At 35.9% G+C, this 24,197-nt stretch overlaps 1 protein-coding gene across 1 annotated transcript in view; it reads left to right on the forward strand.

The window, feature by feature from the left end:
* Window positions 1-1,816: 1,816 nt before the first annotated feature.
* slc35f1 (solute carrier family 35 member F1) overlaps window positions 1,817-24,197 on the forward strand; it is a 125,187-nt gene continuing 102,806 nt past the window's right edge. The window contains exon 1 of the mRNA XM_048207567.1: window positions 1,817-2,243. Coding sequence (XP_048063524.1) covers window positions 2,134-2,243 — 110 coding nt within the window. The 5' untranslated portion in view covers window positions 1,817-2,133. The remainder of the gene's footprint in view (window positions 2,244-24,197) is intronic.

Below are 24,197 nucleotides of genomic sequence, written 5' to 3' on the forward strand. Positions count from 1 at the left end.
CGGTCAGGGACTATTTCTTTCAGCGGAAGGAAGGCTTTTAGTGATTTTACTTAATGAAAGTTGCATTGATACATATTTTTTGGCTTTAATATTTGTATTGTGTGGTAACCATTTTATTACTCCGCTCTGCATCGTTCCTAACAACACCCCTTAGCTGTTATAAATTCACTGTAAACCACAGCTTCTTGGGGCTTATTGCTTTATTTAGCTGCTATTCAGTGATTAAATATTAGCTTCTTTTTCAAGTTCATTTTCTGAATTTCAAGTTCAATCACTGATGTAATAGGCTATGTTAGTTTCAATCAGATATACTTTTTCTGTGCTATCTGTATGTTGGTTCAGACCATGAATCAATAGCCTGTAAATAATAAAGCAATAGACCTTATGTAGCCCCGCCCCTTTTCAGCGTTGCGCTCGTTGTCTTTTGACTTCCGGTTTGTATTTCCACAGCGATATTACATTTATGAATGAACTGCTCGTTTTAAAATCTTCCCGATCTACTGACATTTGTTAAGACATATTCTTTAAACATAACAATGCTCATAAAAAAAAAAACTTTCATTAACTCTACAACAAGTAAATCCACTTAACCAACTAATTATTCTTTGACAGCGATGCCATAGAAATGTACAGAGCTACCGCAAAACGGAAGTTCAAAGACAATTTTATAAAGATGGCGGCGCGCTTGTTTCTCTGGTAAATAAGGTCTATAAGCCACAAGAAGTCGTGGTTTACAGTGAATTTATAACAGCTAAGGGGCGTTGTTAGGAACGACGTGGAACTGAGTGCATAAAACCGCCTTAGCTGTTATAAATTCACTGTAAACCATGACTTCATGGGGCTTATTGCTTTTACAAAATGTTTATTGTTTATGTTTATTTATGTTATATATATCGATGCAACTTTTATGAAGTAAAAGCCTTCCTTCCGCTGGAAAAAAATAGTCCCTGACCGTGAGAATACGCGTCATCTCATGATGGAGATCAACTAAAAACAGAAAAGTCAGATGGTGGCAAAGACTGTTTGAGCAAGTCAGTCAGTAGATTTTGAAAGGACTGATACTGGCAAGGAAAACCCCTTAACTGCTAAAAGGAAAAGATATCGCAGCTGGCATTCAAACTATTTTTTTTATATGAACAGGTCTGACCTGAAGGAAAATGCTATATAGATGCAGGTAGCTTCAGTAAACTGTATCAATGAGAACAATCATATGTTTACGTTGCTAAGGTTGGTTGCTAAAGGTGTTGTGAAGTGAAGTTCGTATTTACCAGGTGGAAAGTCGTGTTTACGACTTCAGGTGCGTTCAAGTCACTTTCGTCGGAGCAAGATGGCAGTGTAGGCTACCTTCTCTTCATTAACTAGCTAAAAAAACAGCAAGGGTTTTAAACTCTACTTCCAGAAAATGAAGAAAAGATAATGTGCATCAGGTGTTTTGCTATCTATCTATCTATCTATCTATCTATCTATCTATCTGCTTTGTATTTATTTATTATTCAGTATCTTTCAATTAATAAATATTTTTAGATTCACTTAAATCTAAAAATCTTACATCTAGATTCACTTATTACAGTACTATTTATATGTAGTAAATGTGCTTACATTTATTTATTACCGTATTTTTTCTTATATTTACTATCTTGTATGCATTTATTATAATGCTTTTTTTTTTCTTTTTTTTTTTACATTTAATAAATCTGCTTATATTTATTTATTAGGCTAGAGCATTTTAATTAATACATGAGCGTCATTTAAAAAAATAAAAAATCATTCTCATTGCTTGATGCGTACCATTGGAAGCAGTGGCCTCTAGCGGCCAAACTGTCTATTTCACTCAAAAACGCACCGCCTCCCAATAATCACGGCAGTCCTGCTCTGGCGTTCAGAAAATGCGCACCGAAACACCGGGACACATCTGCTCAGAAAGCAAACAGGGGAACAAGTGCATCATCGTGCATGAATCTCTAACATCCAGCGACCTATAGGAGCCTCCAGAATCCCTCCTCCTCCACCACTTTCTGGAGATACATACACCTGTTTATTCTCACCTGCAATATGGAGAGCTGGTCGGAATAACCAAAGCCTTAGGAATGACCACTGCTTACTGATTGATCGCATTAGTTTTCAGCTTTAGAGATGATGCCCGAGCACCAGAACCATGTTGTCACCACTATCGAGACCATTCCATCAGAGACAGTCACCGCATCACCATCGGTGTTTCAGAGGATGAAGAAAGTGCTTAACAGGTAAGAGAAAGCACTGGAGATATTGGATCAGGATATGTTTGGATTTGCTCTTACATGCCAGCAGAAATCAATTCAACTGTGTAGAGCTATGCACATTTATTGAGATGTTTATTTTGCAATTGCACCTGGTTTGCTCATCCATGTTTACATCAGAGTACAGCGAACCCATCTGTTCTAATGGTCACATTAGAGTTTATAATAGTGCAACCAGATGTAAGATTGTTTGTAATAGCTGATCCAAATGATAAACCTGTTTTTAAATCTTTATTTTAGTCTGTCATCAGCTATAGATAGGGTGAAGCAAGTCCTGTTTTTACGTTCATGTGCAGTGGCAGGTCATCTTTACTGTTCAGCTGAACAGTGATATAGGAAATGTTAATGTTCTAATGGCAAATACTGTAATTGCTTAAATTGATTCTTAAAAAACATCCTTCCAATGTTGTTCCTCTGTCTGCATGCTTGCAGTGAGCATTACAGATAGTCTTTTTGTAAAAGTCAGGTTTCACTTCATCACGGTGACGGAAAGGTCTCGAGGAGAAATGCACACTTCGCCTCTTTTGTCTTGTGATGTGTGCGTCCATCAATCACAAGTGCACGCAGACGCCAGAGGAATTCTGTCTACAACGCTTGTTAAAGTGTGGCAAAAGAAAACCTGTTGTGTACTTAAACAGAACAAAAGAACAATTTGGTCAAATAAAACTGATCTGTGCAACTCGAGTTGAAAATCTAATCTTGATCAAGTTCTGAGGTTGACAAATTCAGGTTTAGTTTAGGTGGGAGTCAGTGTCAGAAATTAACTTTCCCCTTCAAATTGATTACTTTTTTTTTTGGTGTTTTATTCTTTTCCATCAAAACCCATCATGTTAGCACAAAATTCACATTTAAGACTGTGTGAATACCATTGCTGTCTCACTGATTCCAGTAATAACTGATTCAAGTATAGAATCCAAATTGACTCAAGTATATATTATTTTTTCATATATATATATATATATATATATATGGGTCAATGACCTGACAGGTCTTTTTTTTTGTCCAAAGGCCTTAATAATAATAAAAAACAAAGATATGACATCCAAAGTATGTAAGGTAGTACAACTAGATCTGTTTTATTGAATCCAAAAGGTTTTAATTATATTTTGATATATATAAAGGTATTTTAAAGATTTTGAAGTGTAAAAAGGTCATTCGGTTTAACCGTCCAAAGGCCAATACAGCCATTTCATTTGTGATTTAAATATCTTAAAATGTAATAAATGTATATATTTTTTATTCTGGCACGATTTTATAACATCATATATCAACATTGTGCAAAATGGTATTAAAATAATGTGTAGAAGTTTTTGCTTTGTTGTGAGAAAGAATGTCCGGAAAAATTAATTTCATTGATGTCATTGGGAGTAACCATTATAAAGGGATCATTTTGGATCAAGTCATGCGGTCAATATCATGTAACAGGATGTGACATCATTCAGACACCTGCAAAGGACCACATAGTCATGAAGCAAAGTAACTAACTCTAGCTATTTGAAAAATTCATGTTTTCACTTGCTCATACGCATGTCCCGAAACATCAGGTCATTTAGTACAACCGCTATAAAACATGGAAAATGTTGTAATATTTTAAAAACTTGTACTAAATATAAAATGTTTGATTGTCCTTTTGATAGCTAACTAGCAGATTAACTAGCTAGATATGAGCCTGTTAGCATTATTTGAAAATATCGTCACTTGGTAAAACCAAAAGTGTCATTCGGTAAAACCGAAATTTTGGTTAAATCGAATTTTGTCCATCTTGTAAAAAAATGACAAAAGCAGTGTTAATTGATTATAAAAACCACATAATCTCATTGTTAACACTTAATAAAACTTCAAAATTAATTATATCTCCACTGTTTTTTTTTTTACACTTTTAAAAACCTTATTCGTCAATGACCCATATATGAATTTAATTAGGTAAATAATTTGGGTAGAAAGCATGGTGGGCACTTTTTTCCTTCCATATTTAAAATATTGAGGCATTTTTGTCACTTTTGGTGGCATTTTTGCCTCAAACCCTGGTTACGTTCTTATCGTAATTTGGACGTTCCACATTTAAACATGACAGTGTTCCTCTGACTTGTTCAAGTTGTTGTGTTTGGTCATCTGTGCATCTGTGTGTGTAAGGGTAGGGTTCAGTAGCTCCAGTTGTGTGTGTGGTTATGCAGAGAGGATGACAGCTGGTAGTCCTAGGTCAGATGAGTCAGGCGGCCCACTCATTCTCTCTCTTTGCCATCTGCTGGTCCTTTTTATCCCCGCCACTTGCCTTTATTTCCCAGAACAATATCCCAGGAGGTGGAATCTGTGCAGGGGCAGATCAGGTTGCACACTGGGTGCTTCTGTGCCCATTGTGAACCTGCCAAAAGTAGAATCTGCTCTTAGGGTGAAAGTGAAGCTGTTCTGACTGAGGAATCTTTTAACCAGTAGGATGTCCACTGTATAGAAATGAACATCTTCTCTGCCACATCACTATTATAGCTCATACCCCTAAACTTATACACTAAAATGTAGCGTGTAACTTGTCCAATACTATTTGTGCTACAGATTAGAGTGGTGCTTCAAATAAAGTGGCTTGCTGAGATAGATAATAGTGTGATATTTTGATCAAATCAGAAAATTGCACATCCATCCATCCGTCCATCCATCCATCCATGCTAGACAGAGACCAAGAGGCTCTTTTTGCCAGTATGCAAACACCACAGCACTCTGAAAACCCTAGCAACCACCTAGCAACACCTCATTAACCACCTCAAACACTCTAGAAACAACCTAGCAATGCCTTATTAACCAGCAATGCGATATGAAGCTTAATTGGCCCATGAATGGAGGAAAGATTCAGATTGCATTAATAACCCTCAAGGTTGTTTTACCCTGGCTGATTGTCTTCCATTTGGATGCCATAGCCACATAAAGGAGCCGTTCACTCAAAAATTAAAATCATGTTGTTCAAATCCTTTTTGGAGCTCGAGAAGGCATAGCTGCATAATGATGATTCTTTTTTTTTAATTCCATGGCAAAAAATAACACCCATATTTTTGGGTGAACTTGTATCAAGGGTAAAACCTGCCATGTTACTGCTTTTCAAAGTGTGCAATGAGGTTGCAGAGACAATGTGACATAATAAGATATAAAATATGCAACATCTAGTAATTCCCCATGGCATGTTAGGAGCAGCATTAAAAAAGAGTTTGTTCTCCATTACCTTCGGTAGAGCTGTTTTCCGTCCTCGCCTCAAAATGTGTATGCGTAGTGTTCAGCTGAAAATCAGATCCTTTGTTTCAGTGATTAATATTGTGCCTGTCCACAGTGAACTCAATCAAAATGTGTTTTTTTGGGGGGTGGGGAGGGGTGGGGGTGGAAGCAGTTCTTTTCTCTGACACATGGATAGTGAGGACAGCTAAGCTAAATCTAATCACATTTAGTCTGTAGAAAAACCCCTTTGGTTCACATGGCAAAGGAAGATTTGCTTAAGATATCTTTCTTGCATTGCAGCTAATAATGTTTGCAAATGGATGGAAGTTGTTTTAGGGAGAAATTGTTAATGTTTTGTAATGGATTATATTTCTCTGAAACTGATCTACCCAGCAGTCCCAGCTAGTTCTGTGACATATGGAGGGGTTGGGCATCTTGGTAAAATGTTAAGCCAAATGCAGCAGTCATTGTGCTAAGACTTCAGTACTAAAATAATAGATTGTATTAATTGTTTTCAGTGTTAATATATTGAATATTCTTGGAAAAACAAAAGAAAAAACGAATTTGGCCAAAATGTCCCTTTTGCCCCTTATGCTACACATTGCATGATTTTAGTTTCCCTTTTCACTCGCCGACAGTTTTGTGGAAATCGCTGACAAATGCTTGAAATCAGAGGCAAATTCACGTGAGTGACAATCGTGTATTATCAAAGACGCAATCTGAGAGAAGTGCTGATTCGTCGCCGATGCCTGTGAGTTTTTTCAGATAGCATGCTAAAAATCTGGATGTGTCTGCGACTACAATTAGAGAGCCAATAAGAGAGCAAGATGAAGGGCAAGGGAAAGTTCAGGGGGAGGAGTCATAGAACAACAAAACATCAGCAAGCATAGCTTTTGCAAGCTATCCATTCTATCTTTCATATTTTTCTTTTTCGCTGCAAATCAGTGCACAGATGGCTACCATTTTTAATAGGAAAAAATCCAGTCTTGCGTGAGAAATCTTGTCTCATCACGTCCTACTTTATTTCCTGTATCACTTCTCGCATAGGTTGTGAAACGTAGGCTGCATCTGGAATTGCATACTTCTGTACTATATACAGTAGTTGTCGAAAAACAGTATGTGACAAAAGAAGTATGTCCGAATTCACTGTACTCATAAAAGAGTAGGCAAAAAGTACCTGGATGACCTATAGTTCTTCCAGCGAGATTCTGTGCATACGATGGACACTTTACTATCCTATTAGGCCACGGGAGAGGATTTATGAATGGCAGTAGCTGCATTTACATTACCCATTAAATTGTGCAAATTGAAATTGCGAATTGAAAATATGCCCAAGGGTAACACGTCAATTTCGCAAAATCTCCCATGTATTGCAAAAAAGTTTACACTTTTTACGCGAGGTAGTTTTTCAGGCATTTCGAAAAAGGAATATTTCGCAAAACTTCAGTGGAAAGTTTTTTCACGTATACAGGTCCTGGTGTACTTAAAAGTAGATCATTCTTTAAAGATGGCGTGGTATGTTTGGATAGAATTCTTTATTAAACTCATAAAAGACAAGAATTACAGGAATACTGGATTCTAACTTCCGGGTTGGCCTACAAAAACACATCATCTCTGACGTACTCTATGTAGTAGCCTATGTCCAGAAATTCTACACACATTCATACTATACAGGGTTTTTTACACTGCGCTTAACCCAGGTTATTGACGTTTTTAAAGGTGCCGTAGAACGTCTTTTTAAAATATGTAATATAAGTCTAAGGTGTCCCCTGAATGTATCTGTGAAGTTTCAGCTCAAAATACCCCATAGATTTTTTTTTTTAATACATTTTTTTAACTGTCTATTTTGGGGCATCATTAAATATGAGCCGATTTAGGCTGCGGCCCCTTTAAATGCTCACGTTCCCCACCCACGGAGCTCGCGCTTGCCTTTAACAGCATAAACAAAGTTCACACGGCTAATATAACCCTCAAAATTGTTCTTTACAAAGTGTTCGTCATGCAGCATGTCTAATCGCGTAAGTATGGTATTTATTTGGATGTTTACATTTGATTCTGAATGAGTTTGATAGTGTTCCGCGGCTAACGGCTAATGCTACACTGTTGGAGAGATTTATAAAGAATGAAGTTGTGTTTATGAATTATACAGACTGCAAGTGTTTGATAATGAAAATAGCGACGACTCTTGTCTCTGTGAATACAGTAAGAAACAATGGTAACTTTAACCACATTTAACAGTAAATTAGCAACATGTTAACGAAACATTTAGAAAGACAATTTACAAATATCACTAAAAATATCATGTAATCATGGATCATGTCAGTTATTATTGCTCCATCTGCCATTTTTCGCTATTGTTCTTGCTTGCTTACCTAGTCTGATGATTCAGCTGTGCACAGATCCAGACGTTAATACTGGCTGCCCTTGTGTAATGCCTTGAACATGAGCTGGCATATGCAAATATTGGGGTCATACATATTAATGATCCCGACTGTTACGTAACAGTCGGTGTTATGTTGACATTCGCCTGTTCTTCGGAGGTCTTTTAAACAAATGAGATTTACATAAGAAGGAGGAAACAATGGTGTTTGAGACTCACTGTATGTCATTTCCATGTACTGAACTCTTGTTATTTAACTATGCCAGGGCACTAGGCATAGTATTCTAGGGCACCTTTAACACTGCTTTTAACCCTGGGTAAAGGAACGTTTCACACTTGTAATTTAGAGGCTGGTTAGCAGGTTAGCTTTTGCGTAGTTAACTCCGCAATGCGGTGGCAAACTTGTGCAGTGTGAAACGACGCAGTGTTACATTGTTACAACTAGATGCTTAGGAACCGACAACCAATTGCGAGCCTTATATTCACGCACTTTGGGCAGTCATGGAAACACAGCGCACTGTATATATGTTTGTGTGAATGATAGGTAAAATGTCAAACGGCGATGGAAAACGTGACAATTGGAGTGAAGAAGAGTGAAAAGCCCTTATAAAACATATATATATATTTTAACGGTCATGAAGTAATTACTTATTCAAAATAAGTGCCTACTCAAGAGAGTATGCAATTTTGGAAGCAGCCGTAGTTTGCAGACCCGGCAGAGATGTTGACGATTCTTCCTATTGAAATGTGTAATGTGTGACCCCCTGTGGCCAATCCGTTGAGTAATGTGCACATAACAGCAACTAAACGGTACCCCAGACAGTCGTGTAGAGTAAGAATAACAGTGATCCGACGGCTTTGAAAATCGTGTATTGTGTGCCTGGCATTAGTTCCCCTGAAATAAAGATCACAGACATGCTTTCTGCTAGTCTACAGCTTCCACATGGTAGGTTATTTGAAATATATATAATCAGAATCCTTGGTGCAGAATGAATGTTTTTTTTTTAATTAAACAGCCTCTTTGAACCCGACAGATTCTGCTAGTCATACTTGAGTTTTTCACGTTGTCACGAGTTAAGACGTAATGTAATCCTTGAAGAAAGTGGCTAGTTTTCTTAGCAACCTGGGAGATAATGCATGGAATGTGCATGGCTCATTGAGGAGGGGGAGGGCTGATGTTATTGTTCTGGTGCAGCCAAGCCATTCACATGGCTGCATGGACTTCCTGGATCTAACAGCGCAACTTTGTTCCCATTTCCTGTGGTACCATTACTGCACGCCGAACAGCTGAAATCATGTGAAATGTTAAATGAAACGTGCCATTCATCCCTCCAAGGCGAAGATTTGGATGCAGAATCCTTGCTACAAAGTATCTTTTTAATTTGGATCTTCATTCTCAGAAATTATTCTAAATTATGATTATCAGATAAGCTCCAAAAATTTAATTACAAACAAGAGCTTCTATTTGGGAGCTTTGGAAGGAAACCCCTCTATATAGAAATATTGAAATGTTGCTTAAAGCCTAGAACTCATTGAACCTGTATTTCTCCGACATGAAGTACCCTTTCAGAATAACAGTGGAGCAGATCTGATGATTTCTGCTCCCAGAATGGCTATTCCGGGGCCTTGTGCCGCAATGTAATTGGCTGTTTAATCATGTGGCGGTAATCAGGTCAGAGGAACTCACATGGCTTGACTTGGCAGGAGCTGTTAAAATTGAGTTAACATTCAGTCTTCGTTATGAAATTCTCCTGATAATGAGCCTCATAGTTTTGTTCGCAGCTTAATGCGCTTTTATTGCTTTGTGGAACAGTTATGAGCAATTTAATCCAGGCATCTTAATCAGCTTTATTTTGGCTTAGCAGGACCCTCTTTAAGTCCTTCCTCCATGCAGTTTAATGCATTTATTTCACTTTATGTTGAGGAGGATGACGTGCTGCATTAAAATGTATTTAGTATGATTGATTATTATTATGTTTTCATATTTGTGTTCATTTACTCACTCTCATGTTGTTGCAAATCTTTATTATTTTCCTTCTTCCATTGAACTCAAATGGAGAAATGCTATTATAATGAGGATTGATGATTTTTTAGCTACAAAAAGGACACAAAAGCACCATAAAAGCATCATAGAAGTAGTTATTGCTTGTACACTGTATTCCAAGTTTTCTAAAGCCATATTTTAGGGTTGTATGAACATACCTAATAATTTTTATGTATTTTTCACAGTATAAATCAAATTCATACAGTGAACACCAATGGATGATATACAGTACATCACTATTCAATGACTAAATAATATATATTTTTAAAGAAGTCTTTTATGTTCACCAAGGCTGCATCTGTTTGGTCAAAGTACATTGCCAATAACCGTTAAATATTAAAATATTTTAATACAATTATTAGTGTTTTTGATATATTTTAATATGTAATTTTATTCCTGTGATGGTAAAGCTGAATTCCTCAAGTCTTCAGTGAGTGTGGATATACTGTACACACTACCATAAAAAAATTTGGGTCAGTAAAATTAAAATGATATTTTAAAAGTGATGTTTTTAAATCTTTTTTTGTGTCTACAGTGTTTTACAGTCACCCTTTAGTCAATAATTTTATCCCTTAAAACTCATCTTTGATCACCAAAATGATATATTTAAACTTTTTTTTTCCTGTGAAAAAAAATTTCATGCCTTAAAATATCTTGAATGTAACTCTACACCTTGCTTCATTTAGTATACGTGGATCTATGAATATGCTAATTAGCCCCGCCTCCACTCACTCACACAAGCTCAGAGATCCACTCGGTCAACTTACTGAGGTAAATGCTGCACAATTGAATCACACGTCAAAGGCACGTTGATGTGATAGGTTAGAAGGTAGTTTGTGATGTAAGAAACACCAGTGATTTCAAACCGCATTTTTGAAATTGTCTTAAGATCACTGCAGTTTTAAACAGAAAATACTCAGAAATGGTGTGGACTAATGAATTTGCACATGGTTTGTCTTAAAGCATATTAAAAACACCACATAGACATATAAACAACATTAAAAAATTGATTTTCACCACAGGGGGACTTTAAAATGTCAATTTAAAAGTATTACAATGTCTTTAATTACAGTACCTTAACATGTAGATACCCAGAAGAGGGGGGTCACCGTGATTTTGCCAAGTAAGACATATTTTGTTGATCTTGGAACATTCCTGTCTGAAAATTCAGTCCTAACCATATCCTTACCCCTAAATCTAACCCTAACCAGTACCAATAAGGGAAATGACAGGCGTATAACACTGATGTAGAAGCACCTAACCCTGGTTGTAAGTCTAATATTGATATATACTGTAAACTTGACCCTCAAATCTGATTGGTTGATTGGAATGTTGTTCCAGGATCCATAAAGATGTTGATCCAGGAACATGTTGTACTTGGTGAAATCACATTCACCAGAAGAGCATACATATTTGTGGCTTACTTTCTTTTTCCTTTGCTGCATTTGTGGGAGGTCTAAGACTAATGAAATATCACACATCAGCTCAGGAGAGTGGAAAATGTCTGAACATTTTGCCACTTCCAAACTCAGCAGTTGGTTTCTTCAGTAAATCTTTTGGAACGCTGACGTTAGGAACGTGTGTGTGTTAGTAGATGCTTTGCCTGGACATGTGGATCATTCCTGGATCTATTCTGATCTTGCGTAGAGGTGACGGGGAAGCTGGCTTTTGACAATACAGGAAGATTGAACATAACTGAGAAAAAAATAAATAAAATAAAAATACTTTCTCCTCAATTAATTGCCCCTCACAGCGTTGCAGCAAAGTCAAATATCATCATTCACTTGACGTCTGATTCCCTCCAGTGAAACGTGATTAATCTAGGTGAATTCAGGAGTGACGCCTTGTGTGTCAGTCTGCTGGTGAATGAAGGACGCCCAGGATTCAATTTGTCTCCGCACGGGCCGCTGGGAAAGCAGGTGCTTTAATAGGCAGGATGGAGAATCTTAGTGTGCTTGATCTCAATTTATACTCATATTCCCCAACTCAAAAACAATGGCACCGTCAGTCACGTCTTTAGAGGGGACATATACACTTTTGTAGCCTGAATTTATAGTGTTTAGGGCCCTATAAAATCCATTTTATTTTTTCCCAAATTCCATTTTTTCCGTTTTAATTTTTCTGAATTCCGTTTTTTTCCGTTTTATTTATTTTTTGACTCCATTTTAATGGTTAAATTAAATTTTAAGAATCAAAAAGCATGTCTAATTTATTGAAATAATGAATCTTGTCCAATTTACCAAAAATTTAATAAAAGTTTAACAAAAAAGGGCCCTACGTTTTATTCTTTCCCCTCAAACTTTTTTCTGGATTCCATTTTATTGGTTTAATTCCATTTTAATAATCAAAAAGCATGTCTAATTAATTGAATTCTTAAAAACAACAATATTAATTAATTAAAAAATATATTTTTATGAATTTTTTTTCTTCAGAAGTTCTGTTGTGTACTTAAATTTTTCTGACAATCAAATGAACACATACCATTTAATTTATCTTTTAATCATGAAATTAAAATTTTTGGTCAAACAATGTGCTGCTTTACTGTTAAAATTAAAACATGGAAGAAACACTGAGATTATTGTTTAAAATATATTTTAATAATTTATTATTAAATTAATTTATCTAAATTCTACTGTACAACAGTAATATGTTTCTGTCAAGTTAAAGCGAACTTTTATTTTGACGGTTTGCCTAGAGCTTTGAGTTTCTCTGTGTTTATGACGGTAGTTTTCTCAAACGAAGCGGTTAAATGCTGATGAAGTGACTTTCAGAGCAGCTCTGGAGATGAATTTGTGCGTTCATATAGTGAGGCGACAGAGGACGAAAACACTGCGAGCGTCGCGTGTGCTTCAGCGTGCGTGCGACCGCGCAATTGTGTGTGAGGCGGTGTGAGGTAAATGAAACTGCGCTTCCGCATCATTCATTTCAGAGGCACACAGGCATGCAGGATTCATGTTTAAATAGTCTTTTTTTGCGGTTTAATATTCAGTCGCTAGTCTATATCGCGATTTAATTTACGTGTACTGACCTGCTTTTAATTCATTCATCAAAAATTTGACAAATTCCGTGACATTCTGCGTTATAGAGTAAATTCCGTTTTTATGACTGGATTCCGCGATTCCGTCCGCGATTCCGTGATCGCGGAAATTATAGGGCCCTTCTTTCTATTCATCAAAGATTCCTGAAAAAGATGTTATCACGTTTTCCACAAAAATATTAACTGTTTTCAACAATAACATTTCAACAATGATAATAATAAAAATGTTTCTTGAGCAGCAAATCAGCATATTAGAATGATTTCTGAAGGATCATGTGACACTGAAGACTGGAGAAATGATGCTGAAAATTCAGCTTTGCATCACAGGAATGAATTATTTCACAATATTACTGTATTCACTGTATTTTAGATCAAATAAATGCAGGCTTGAGGATGAGAGACTTCTTTCAAAAACATAAGAAAAACCCTAACCCAGCCCAAATTTTTGAATGGTATTTTACCTTTAAGAGTTCTATGCATATTGAGTTAAATGAATAAAGCACAGTCCCAAAGGGTCATGGATTTTGCTGGTTAACAAGGCCTCATTAGCTCTTTTAGTTTTCTGTGGCATATCTACAAAAAAGGAGGGGAAAAATGTGCATTTTTCACATGGGTATTTTCATAAGGGGTCAGTGACAGAGCTGCCGCATCTGTACACGTCCTGTCAGCTTTAAAAGCTGGTCGTAATCTACACTGACAGCCACTTTTTATCACTGTGACTCGAGTGGTATGAAAAGCTTGAATGTTTGTCGTGCAACACTTCCTTCTACTAGAAACCACTTGAACTGTCCTATCTGGTGACTTATTTCAGTGCACTGGAGTGGCATTTTTATGGTGGAGTCTGATACTTGAGGGGAAATTCTTGGTGAATTTGTGCACCTGAAATTTCACTTCGCATTGAAGTGGACATATAATGATGAATTTCAATGTACTATAAGCTTAAAGGGATAGTTCACCCAAAAATGAAAATCATTTACTCACCCTCATGTCGTTCCAAACCCGTAAGACTTTCGTTCATCTTCAGAACACAAATGAAGATAAATTTTGAGTGCTTTCTGTCCCTCCATATAGACAGCTACACAACTGACACTTTGAAAAGTTTATAAAGAGATCGTAAAACTAATCCGGATGAATCGAGCGGTTTAATCCAAATTTTCTGAAGAGACATGATCGCTTTATATGATGAACAGATTGAATTTAGGCTTTTATTCACATAAACATTCATCAACGCACACATCAAATATGGTAAACAGACTTGTGAGAACCAGTGAGGTTCATTCTCATGAGTTACACAGCACGTCTGAGCTTCTGCAAGAGGTTTGTTCTCACGTGTCAAGCGGGTTCGATTGAGCTTCTGTTTATGTTCGCTGATCAATGTTTATGTAATTCCCGCTTAGGGTATATGCAAAAAAAAAAGAAAAAAAAAGAAAAGAAAAGAAAGAGGTGAAGCATGGTTAAGCTTGCTGTTAAGCTAATAGGATTTCCCAAACACACTCAAAGCAGTTGACCAATCACAACACACTGGTCCAGCCAACCAATCAGAGCACATTGCAGAAAATCCAGAAAATGTCTTTTTTATCATAATAAAAGTAGTTATATACAGTCATTTCAAGATTGAATAGCAGAGCCTCAGAAACTGCACCTCTAAGAGATTAAAGAGTGAAGGAAAGCCTCAGCGATTTATCATGTCTATAGGGGTTAATTAAAGGCCTGGACCATCCCTGTTTGTCTTGACACAAGGATTTCATGTTCATTTCCTACTGCTTAAATGGAACTCAGTCTCCATTTCCTGTCCCCTAGTGTCCAATAAACAGACATTATGACAAAGACATTTCAGCGCCATTAGTCAATATCCGCCACAGATAAAATCTAAGCGTGTCAGATGGCATTCTGTCAATGCAATAAGGCATCTGTAAAATCAAATTCTGAGTGGTGTACTGATACTCTAATGCGTCAATGCCCAGTTATGATGTTTCTTCAACTACAGGTACTTTTAAGTCCTAGGGTTGATATTTATTTTTTGTTCCTTGTTCCAGTCAGACTTTCAAACTAAATATAAGAAAATGAATCATATAATTTCCAATCAGACGGTAACTTTGTCATATTATGCTTTAAATTATTACTTTAAAAGTGGTAAAATATGATTAAATTGCATGTTTTTAGCATGCATGAAATGCATAAGTGCCCATAGTTGAAGAAACACGTGCATAGACTGAAATATTGGATGAAAATACAGATTTTTATGCCAGACACATTTGAGCATTTCTGTTAGCTTTAAAAACACCCCACCAAGTTCAGTCTCCCTGCAAATTCTGAGATCAGAGTCAAAGGTCAGTACAGAGAGGATGTGTCGCTGAAGATGGCTGGAGTCCAATTTTCCGGCCTTGTTCGCCCGTTTAGCGGTTGTCTTTATGACTGCCAAGGAGTGATGTAAGACGAGGAGCATCCGCACATAATCAAGGCATTGATCGCACTGGGGCTGTTTGAACATTTTCTCCACACCTCCAGTGGTCATGCAGACTAAACCATCACACTGGAAGAACAGAACATGCATTTCCGCTCCATCTTTTCAATGTCAAATTGAAGCCAGTGGAGAGTTTTATTCTGACAAATTGCAGTATTTGTTGATAAAATCCTTTGGTCTATTTAATGTTCTTGATTTTTTGCACACTGTATATAATAAAGCATTAAGTGCTAAAAGCTGAAGTATTTTTCTTTTTTAGACAGTATTTTTGCATGCTACTGTATCAGTCTATTTATACATTATATATGCATATTGTGCACAATGTAATTTTTCTGTATGCATAGAGTATCGGATGGCAAACCGTGCAGTATACAACCAGGCACACGGAAAATAATAATATCCCACAATGCAATGTGCTTAAACTCCCATTCCCAGTGCAACAAATGAACCAGAAAATTAAAACACCAACAGCTTTATTTTGAGTCATTTGACTGGCAAAAAAGACATTGCAAATGAAATTGATTTAAAAATTACTCTTTATAGGAATTAATAATTTGGCATTAGTGTACACTGTAAAAAGGAATTGTTGGTTTAACTTAAAAAAAGTATGTTACCTGGTTGCCTTAATTTTGAGTTCATTGAAATTAAAAATTTTAGTTAATACAGTGAAGGCGATTTGAGAAACTCAAAATATTATGTTATCTGAACCACATTAATTATCTAAGTTGATTTGACAAAAAAAAAATTGTGATATCAAATCATGAAAATAATTTTTTACAGTGTAATATTATAAAATATTATATTAAAATGTATTTAATATGTATATTATATATTATATGTATAAATATATTATTTTATATATTTATATTATAAATATTTTATATTTAAAATATTTGCAATATATTTTACAAATATATTTATAGAATTATGTATATATCAAACATAACTCATTTTCTGATTGAGTGTTGACAAACAAATTTCTTGTCACTGAAAACTTACTGTACCTGTGTTATCCCAACAAGTGGTTGTTTTTAGGGTTAAAGGGTTGGTTTACCCAAAAAATGAAAATTCTGTCATTAATTACTCACACAGTGGTTCAACCATTGATCGCACTGGGGCTGTTTGAACATTTTCTCCACACCTCCAGTGGTCATGCAGACTAAACCATCACACTGGAAGAACAGAAAATGCATTTCCGCTCCATCTTTTCAATGTCAAATTGAAGCCAATGGAGAGTTTTATTCCGACAAATTGCAGTATTTGTTGATAAAATCCTTTGGTCTATTTAATGTTCTTGATTTTTTGCATACTTGATTTTTTGCCTACTGTATATAATAAAGCATTAAGTGCTAAAAGCTGAAGTATTTTTCTTTTTTAGACAGTATTTTTGCATGCTAGTGTATCAGTCTTATTATTTATACATTATATATGCATGTTGTGCACAGAATGTAATTTTTCTGTATGCATAGAGTATCGGATGGCAAACCGTGCAGTATACAACCAGGCACAGAAAAGAATAATATCCCACAATGCAATGTGCTTAAACTCCCATTCCCAGTGCAACAAATGAACCAGAAAATTAAAACACCAACAGCTTTATTTTGAGTCATTTGACTGGCAAAAAAGACATTGCAAATGAAATTGATTAAAAATTACGCTTAAATGCATACCTCGGGTCTTTAGTGACCCGGGACGTCATTCACTACCCTCCTCCTCGTTCATTTTTTAAAGTTAGTCATCAACATTCTTGGTATTCCTCAGTCAATTCATTATAAAGAATATAACAAGAAAAAATCATAAAATTATAAAAGAATGCCTATTTTTGTAAAAATTGTATAGGGTCTCAAACGACCCGAGGTGTGTATGAGTGTACGTATATTTTTAACAATAATTGAATCTTAGATGACAGAATAAGTGCAATTAACCTTTATTCCACAAGGTGGCAATGTCTGATACACAATGCTGAAGTGTCGACTCATTTAGACAGAAAATTAAATTAAAAAAAAAACATGAAATGGTTCAGCGATTTACTGCAGAGCAAAAACTGAACGCAATCAAATATGACTGTCACTGTCACTGGATGGATCTGGTGAAGCTGTTAGCGATCGAAATATTGATTTTGAAGATGTTGAAAATTATATAGTTTTGAGAATACGTTTGAGATCGCGAATGGGCTCATATTCGTGACCTCAAACATAAAACTAGCCCATTATTTGCTGAATTTACTGGGAAATGAGCTCTGACGAGGACAGTGATGATGGCATAAAACATCTGCTCAAACTGAGCCCTTTCTCATCGCTTAATGTTATGAAGCGATGAGAATACTTTTTGTGCGCAAAAACTCTTACCATTATTATTTTTTTGCGCACCCAAAGTATTCTCGTCACTTCATAAAATTAAGGTTGAACCACTGTAGTCACATGGACTATTTTAATGATGTCTTTAGTACATTTCTGGACCTTGAAAGTGGTAATTATATTGCTGTCTATGGAGGGGTCAAAGAGCTCTTGGATTTCATCAAAAATATCTTAATTTATGTTCTGAAGATGAACGAAGGTCTTATGGGTGTGGAACGACATGAGGGTGAGTAATTAATGACAGGATTTTCATTTTTTGGGTGAATTAACCCTTTAAGTTCCCAGTAAATGACATGCTTGTCATCTTTAACAAAGAGTCAGTGTACTGCACACGTTTAGCTGTGGCACGAAATAACATTTGACTAATCCATACATGTCGCATACATCACTTATATCAAGTCATGCAATCAAAAAAAGGAACTTTTTTATGCATACCATGCTTTATGTCGTTAGTCGCGTTTGATTCTGTATTCTGATGTTTAAACCCTTCTATCTGACATCACCAGCCCTGAGAGTTTTCCCAAGATGCACTTAGCATGCACAGACACCTTTTAACATGCACGGTGAGCACTCCAGACTCTGCTAGCCGTGTCTCAGCAGAGCAGCAAAGCTAAGCTAAGCAGAGAATGTGGCTTCACTGATGAACAGGGATCTCTGGGCAGAACCAGAGGGTCGGATCATTGACTTGTGGGAACTCATTAGTCCACCTGGCAAACCTTAAACTACATTATTATTCTTCTGTGCTTTTCTCTTTAGCCCTGATGCCTCTGATGGAATGGGTCCATATACTCCCATCACTGGTTAATGAGGTTTAGGCTTGGCTAACTGGGTCAGGCTTCAGGAGCCACAGCTAAAGACCTTCATCTGCTCTCAGGAGTAAATGTGAAACAGTCCCTGAAGGTACAGATTAAGAGAATAAGACTGAAAACTAGAAAGCAGGGGGAAAGTAGAGGAAGGGGCTGAAGAGCAAGTAAGGCGGAAGATGAAAGAAAACATGAAAACAGAAAACTTCTTTCTGCAGTTCGATGCGAATTGTGCTTCACCTTGTGTACCAGTCTGTTTTTAAATTTGGCATCATATATTATAAGTATTGTTGTTTCTTATGATAAATTGCTTGCATTTGTTTGGTTAAAAGTGTTTGTTAAATTAATAAGTGTATATTACTATTCATCAGGATTTGATTGGCTCAGAACGAGGTGAACAGGCTATAAAATGATTGGTTAATATTTTTCATGCCCATGCATCCTTGATTATGTGAGCGGAAAGTTAAGGAGATGGAAAAAATATTTTTTCAATGAAATATTATGAATATATTTTAAAATAATGTGCATCATTATTCTTCATGAGTCAGGCTAGAGACCAGACACATTTATCAAGTAATGTAATGGGGCTCAAATCTTATTATTATTATGATTATTATTATTAATTTCTTTTTTGAAGCTGAAATGTGTAACTTTTTCAATGTTAAAATACCTTAGTTCCAGCTTAAGAACAGGTGAATAGAGTAACAATTTTCAACTAATAAATATCATACTTCCCTAGTTGATTAATAACAGTACATTAAAACAGTTGTTTTGTATTACAAGTTTTCTGAAATGAAATATTATGTTTACGTTTGCAAATACAGCATTATCTAATTAAACATGCATTAATTTGCATACATTTCCAGAACAGAAATCTGAACATTGGATAAAGGCGGTTTGTTTCATTTTCTTGACATATTACAGTTAAAGGTTTTTACAGAGGGGATTTTTGATATCTCTTTTTCAGATTTGAATTTTTTATCAGAAATTAAAATTTTCATGTTTTTAGGAATAAAATGTTATACAAATCAGACAAATGATATATAATCATTTCATAATAAATGTTTGAATGTTCATTCTGTAAAAAAACTGTATGTAAGTGCTACTGAAGTGGAGATATCTGACTCACTGCATGAGAAAAAACTCATTTTAAGGAAACAACCTTTCAAGATATGTATTGTTTTTGAAATATGCAGATGTAAATAGATTATCCCCAAGTTTCACAGACAAGGCTTAAGCTAGTCCTAGACTAAAATGCATATTTGAGCTGTTGTAACTGAAAGTAACTTGTACTGACTGATCTTAAAATGTGTCAGAGCCATTGTTTTGTCTCAGGATGCACACCAGTAATGTTTTTTTTTCTAGTGTACGTTTATAAAAGCTATTTAAATGTGCTAATTGAACCAATGCTTAATCCTGGTTTAGGCTAAGCCCTGTCTGTGAAACCGGGCCAAAGTGTAATAAAATAATCACTTAAATGTGTATTTTAGACGTTTTCTTCATACTAGTCTGAAAGAAGATGTTATGGAAACAAAATACTGTAGCCCACAATCTAAAAAAAAAAAAAATGACCAATGCATTAAGAAAGCAATTGTTTTGCCTGTAGTGTCTTGCATTAATATATAGAGGTGACTATAGGTTGATTTACCTGAACATTGGCTCAGTGCTGAATTTCTGTTTGAAAACAGTTATTCTTTTCTGCAGTTCCATTTGGCAATGCTAATGGAGCAGAAATTCACATTTCACCTTTAAAGAAAGAAATTGTTCAATGGTGAGGAAGGGGTGAGCAAGGCTTTCGCCCCTCTCCCTCTCAGGCTTGTTCAATAAGGGCTTGTTCCGTTCAGACATGCTGTGCACATGGTTCATGAATAGATGTGTTTGTGAGGAAGCGATCCTGTGAAATATCAGCCCACTCCTTGTGGGGTCATCAATGTGGGAACAAAGAGAGATTCTGTGTATGCGAGGAAGAGGATGTCATCGCACATAAGACCAATCAGTTATGGATATTTTTATTCCGGAGAACATTCAGGGAGCCCAAACTCACGCTATTGGTTGATGCCCAAATGGGGGGAACAGCCTTTGAATGGCTTATAATTGACTCTGCATATTAAAGGATTAGTTCACTTTGAAATGAAAATTACCCCAAGCTTTACTCACCCTCAAGCCATCCTAGGTGTATATGACTTTCTTCTTTCTGATGAACACAATCGGAGATATATTAATAAATATCCTGATGCATCCAAGCTTTATGATGGTTGTGAGCGATACCAACGAGTATGAGCTGAAGAAAGTGCTTCTATCCACATCCATCCATCATAAATTGAACTGCAAGAGTTTTACATTTTCTTTGTAAATTTAATACGGAAGGCAATCTGGAAGCTAGATATTTTACTTCATAACTTGTTAAATATGGATTTATTTATTTTTTTTTTACACAAACGTGATCAAAAGTGACAATACAGACTTTCTACTTCAAATAAATGCATTTAAAACTTCCTGTTAATCAAAGAATCCTGAAAAAAGTATCCACAAAAATATTAAGCAGCACTTTTTTCAACATTTATAATAATAGCAAATGTTTCTTGAGCAACTTAGCATATTAGAATGATTTCTGAAGGATCGTGTGGCACTGAAAACTGGAGTAACATATTAATATATTAAATTATATTCAAATACAAAAGAGTTATTTTAAATTGAAATAATCATTATAATAATATTAGTGTTTGTACTGTATTTTTGATCAAATAAATGCAGCCGTGGTGAGCATAAGATATATATATATATATATATATATATATATATAGGCTACATTTATTTAATTAAAAATACAGTAAAAAACAGTAATATTGTGAAATATTATTACATTTTAAAATAACTGTGTACTATTTAAATATATTTGACAAAGTAATTTATTCCTGTGATGCAAAGCTGAATTTTCAGCATCGTTACTCCAGTCTTCAGTGTCACATGATCCTTCAGAAATCATTCTAATATGCTGATTTGCTGCTCAATAAACATTTATGATTATTTTCAATGTTGAAAACAGTTGTGTACTTTTTTTTTCAGGATTCCTTGATGAATAGAAAGTTCAAAAGAACAGCATTTATCTGAAATACAAAGCTTCTGTAGCATTATACACTACCGTTCAAAAGTTTGGGGTCAGTAAGAATTTTTATTTTTATTTTTTTGAAAAGAAATTAAAGAAATGAATACTTTTATTCAGCAAGGATGCATTAAATCAATCAAAAGTGGCAGTAAAGACATTTATAATGTTACAAAAGATTAGATTTCAGATAAACACTGTTTTTTTTAACTTTCTATTCATCAAATAATCCTGAAAAAAAATATTGTACACAAATATTTTGTACAATTGTACACATTAAATGTTTATTGAGCAGCAGATCAGCATATTAGAATGATTTCTGAAGGATCATGTGACACTGAAGACTGGAGTAATGATGCTGAAAATTCAGCTTTGCCATCACAGGAATAAATTACTTTGTGAAATATATTCAAATAGAAAACAGTTATTTTAAATTGTAATAATATTTCACAATATTACTGTTCTTTACTGTATTTTGAATTAAATAAATGTAGCCTTGGTGAGCAGACGAAACTTCTTTTAAAAACATTAAAAATCTTAGTGGTTCCAAACTTTTGGACTGTACTGTATATATATATATATATATATATATATATATATATATATATATATACGTATCTGTTATATATATATATATATATATATATATATATATATATAGTGATGTAGTTTGGAAATTATAATGTGCCCTGATCAAATATGTCAAGATTTGCAGAAATCAAAGGAGTGTTAGCTGCTATATTTCACCAGTATAAATGCACTTTCCCTGATCTGCCTTTGTGGAATTGTAAGAGTTGGATCCGCTGAAGGAAATGCTTGTGTTTGGATTAAATATGCATCTGTTGAAGCAGGTAGAGAGATGAAGGTCTCTGCCAGCATAGACATCTTTTCATATCTGACAGCTCAGTGCCATGTGGATTGATGGGATATTGAAGGACTGCAGGGTTTGTTTTAGGCTCAAAGCCAGTGTGTTTGGCCTGACAACTGTGTGTTAAGTGTGCATTAATTGTGAAAGTGTGGTTGCTTGTAGGAAATGCTGACAGATTCCTTTGCTGGAAGACAGATGAAACGTTGTATCTTTTGTTCCTACCACGGTACCACAGAAATATGCTGCTTTCTTAGGGTATATACGATATATGTGTTACCTCGCAGGTTTTCAAAGGTTCTGCTAACCTAGAGCAAGTAAAAAATATCGGAACCAATTTGCTCATACACATCCTATCAGGAGTTTTTTTAGAAGCATTTTCTGGTGTAGTTGCAAATTCAGTTATTTTTGACAAAATGCCAAGGGCTATGCACCTCTCAGCATGCATTCCCTCCTTTCTGCTTCATCTTCAATAAGGTAGTACTTCTGCCAGACCGGAGTACTGCTGGTCGATTCTTCGGCTGCGGCTCCTGCTGGCTGATGCCCCTTTGGAGATGGTAAAGTGGCTGCATTCCAAAGGCTGCTTCAGAGATTTTGAAGAATGATTATCCCTGGGCTGCTGAATGACCTGCGGCCGTATAATTCCCATCTGAGCTGACGCAACTCCAGCTTCACCGCCCCCTCTCTGGGTTTTTCATTTGCTGGTGTTTTTGATAAATAATGCAACCTCACCTATCAGCATCAGTAGTCTGCAAGGCTTTCTTAGAAGAATTGAGCTGCAAGGTCACTTAAATAGGATGCAGCTGTAGGGGTGGCTGTCCTGTGACTGTTTTGAGGCCTGCATGATTATGGTGGGTGTTCAATAAAAATAAAGCATGTAATCTTTTTTTTTTTATGTTAAAAATCTTCTTCTCCCAGTTTATCAGATGACTGATGCTGGTAGTGGCACAAAAAGGTTTCTCAGAAACCTATTGTACACCTTCTGTAGTATATAGGCAGCAAGTGAACATTTTGTCCTCAAAGTTGATGCGTTAGAAGTAGGAAAAAGGGCAAGCATAAGGATTTGAGCGAATTTGACAAGGGCCAAAAGCATCTCCAAAACTGCAGCTCTTGTGGGGTGTTCCTGGTCTGCAGTGGTCAGTATCTATCAAAAGTGGTCCAAGGAAGGAACAGTGGTGAACCGGCGACAGGGTCACGGGCGGCTAAGGCTCATTAATGCACGCTGGGAGCGAAGGCTGGCCTGTGAGGTCCGGTCCAACAGACGAGCTACTGTAGCTCAAATTGCTCAAGAAGTTAATGCTGATTCTGATAGAAAGGTGTCAGAATACACAGTGCATCACAGTTTGTTGCGTATGGGGCTGCATAGCTGCAGACCAGTCAGGGTGCCCATGCTGACCCCTGTTCACCGCCGAAAGCACCAACAGTGGGCACGTGAGCATCAGAACTGGACCATGGAGCAATGGAAGAAGGTGGCCTGGTCTGATGAATCATGTTTTCTTTTACATCACGTATCCATTATACACAACATGAGGGTGAGTAAATAATGACAGAATATTAATTTCTGAGTGAACTATTTTAAGTGTGCACAGTCATGAGCATATATTATTTGTGAACGTGTGTCCACATGGACTAATTGGTTTGCATGTGTGCATTGAGACTGCAAAGCGTTG

This window comes from Megalobrama amblycephala, linkage group LG11 (genome assembly GCF_018812025.1).
Source record: "Megalobrama amblycephala isolate DHTTF-2021 linkage group LG11, ASM1881202v1, whole genome shotgun sequence".
In the NCBI taxonomy this organism is placed as follows: Eukaryota; Metazoa; Chordata; class Actinopteri; order Cypriniformes; family Xenocyprididae; genus Megalobrama; species Megalobrama amblycephala.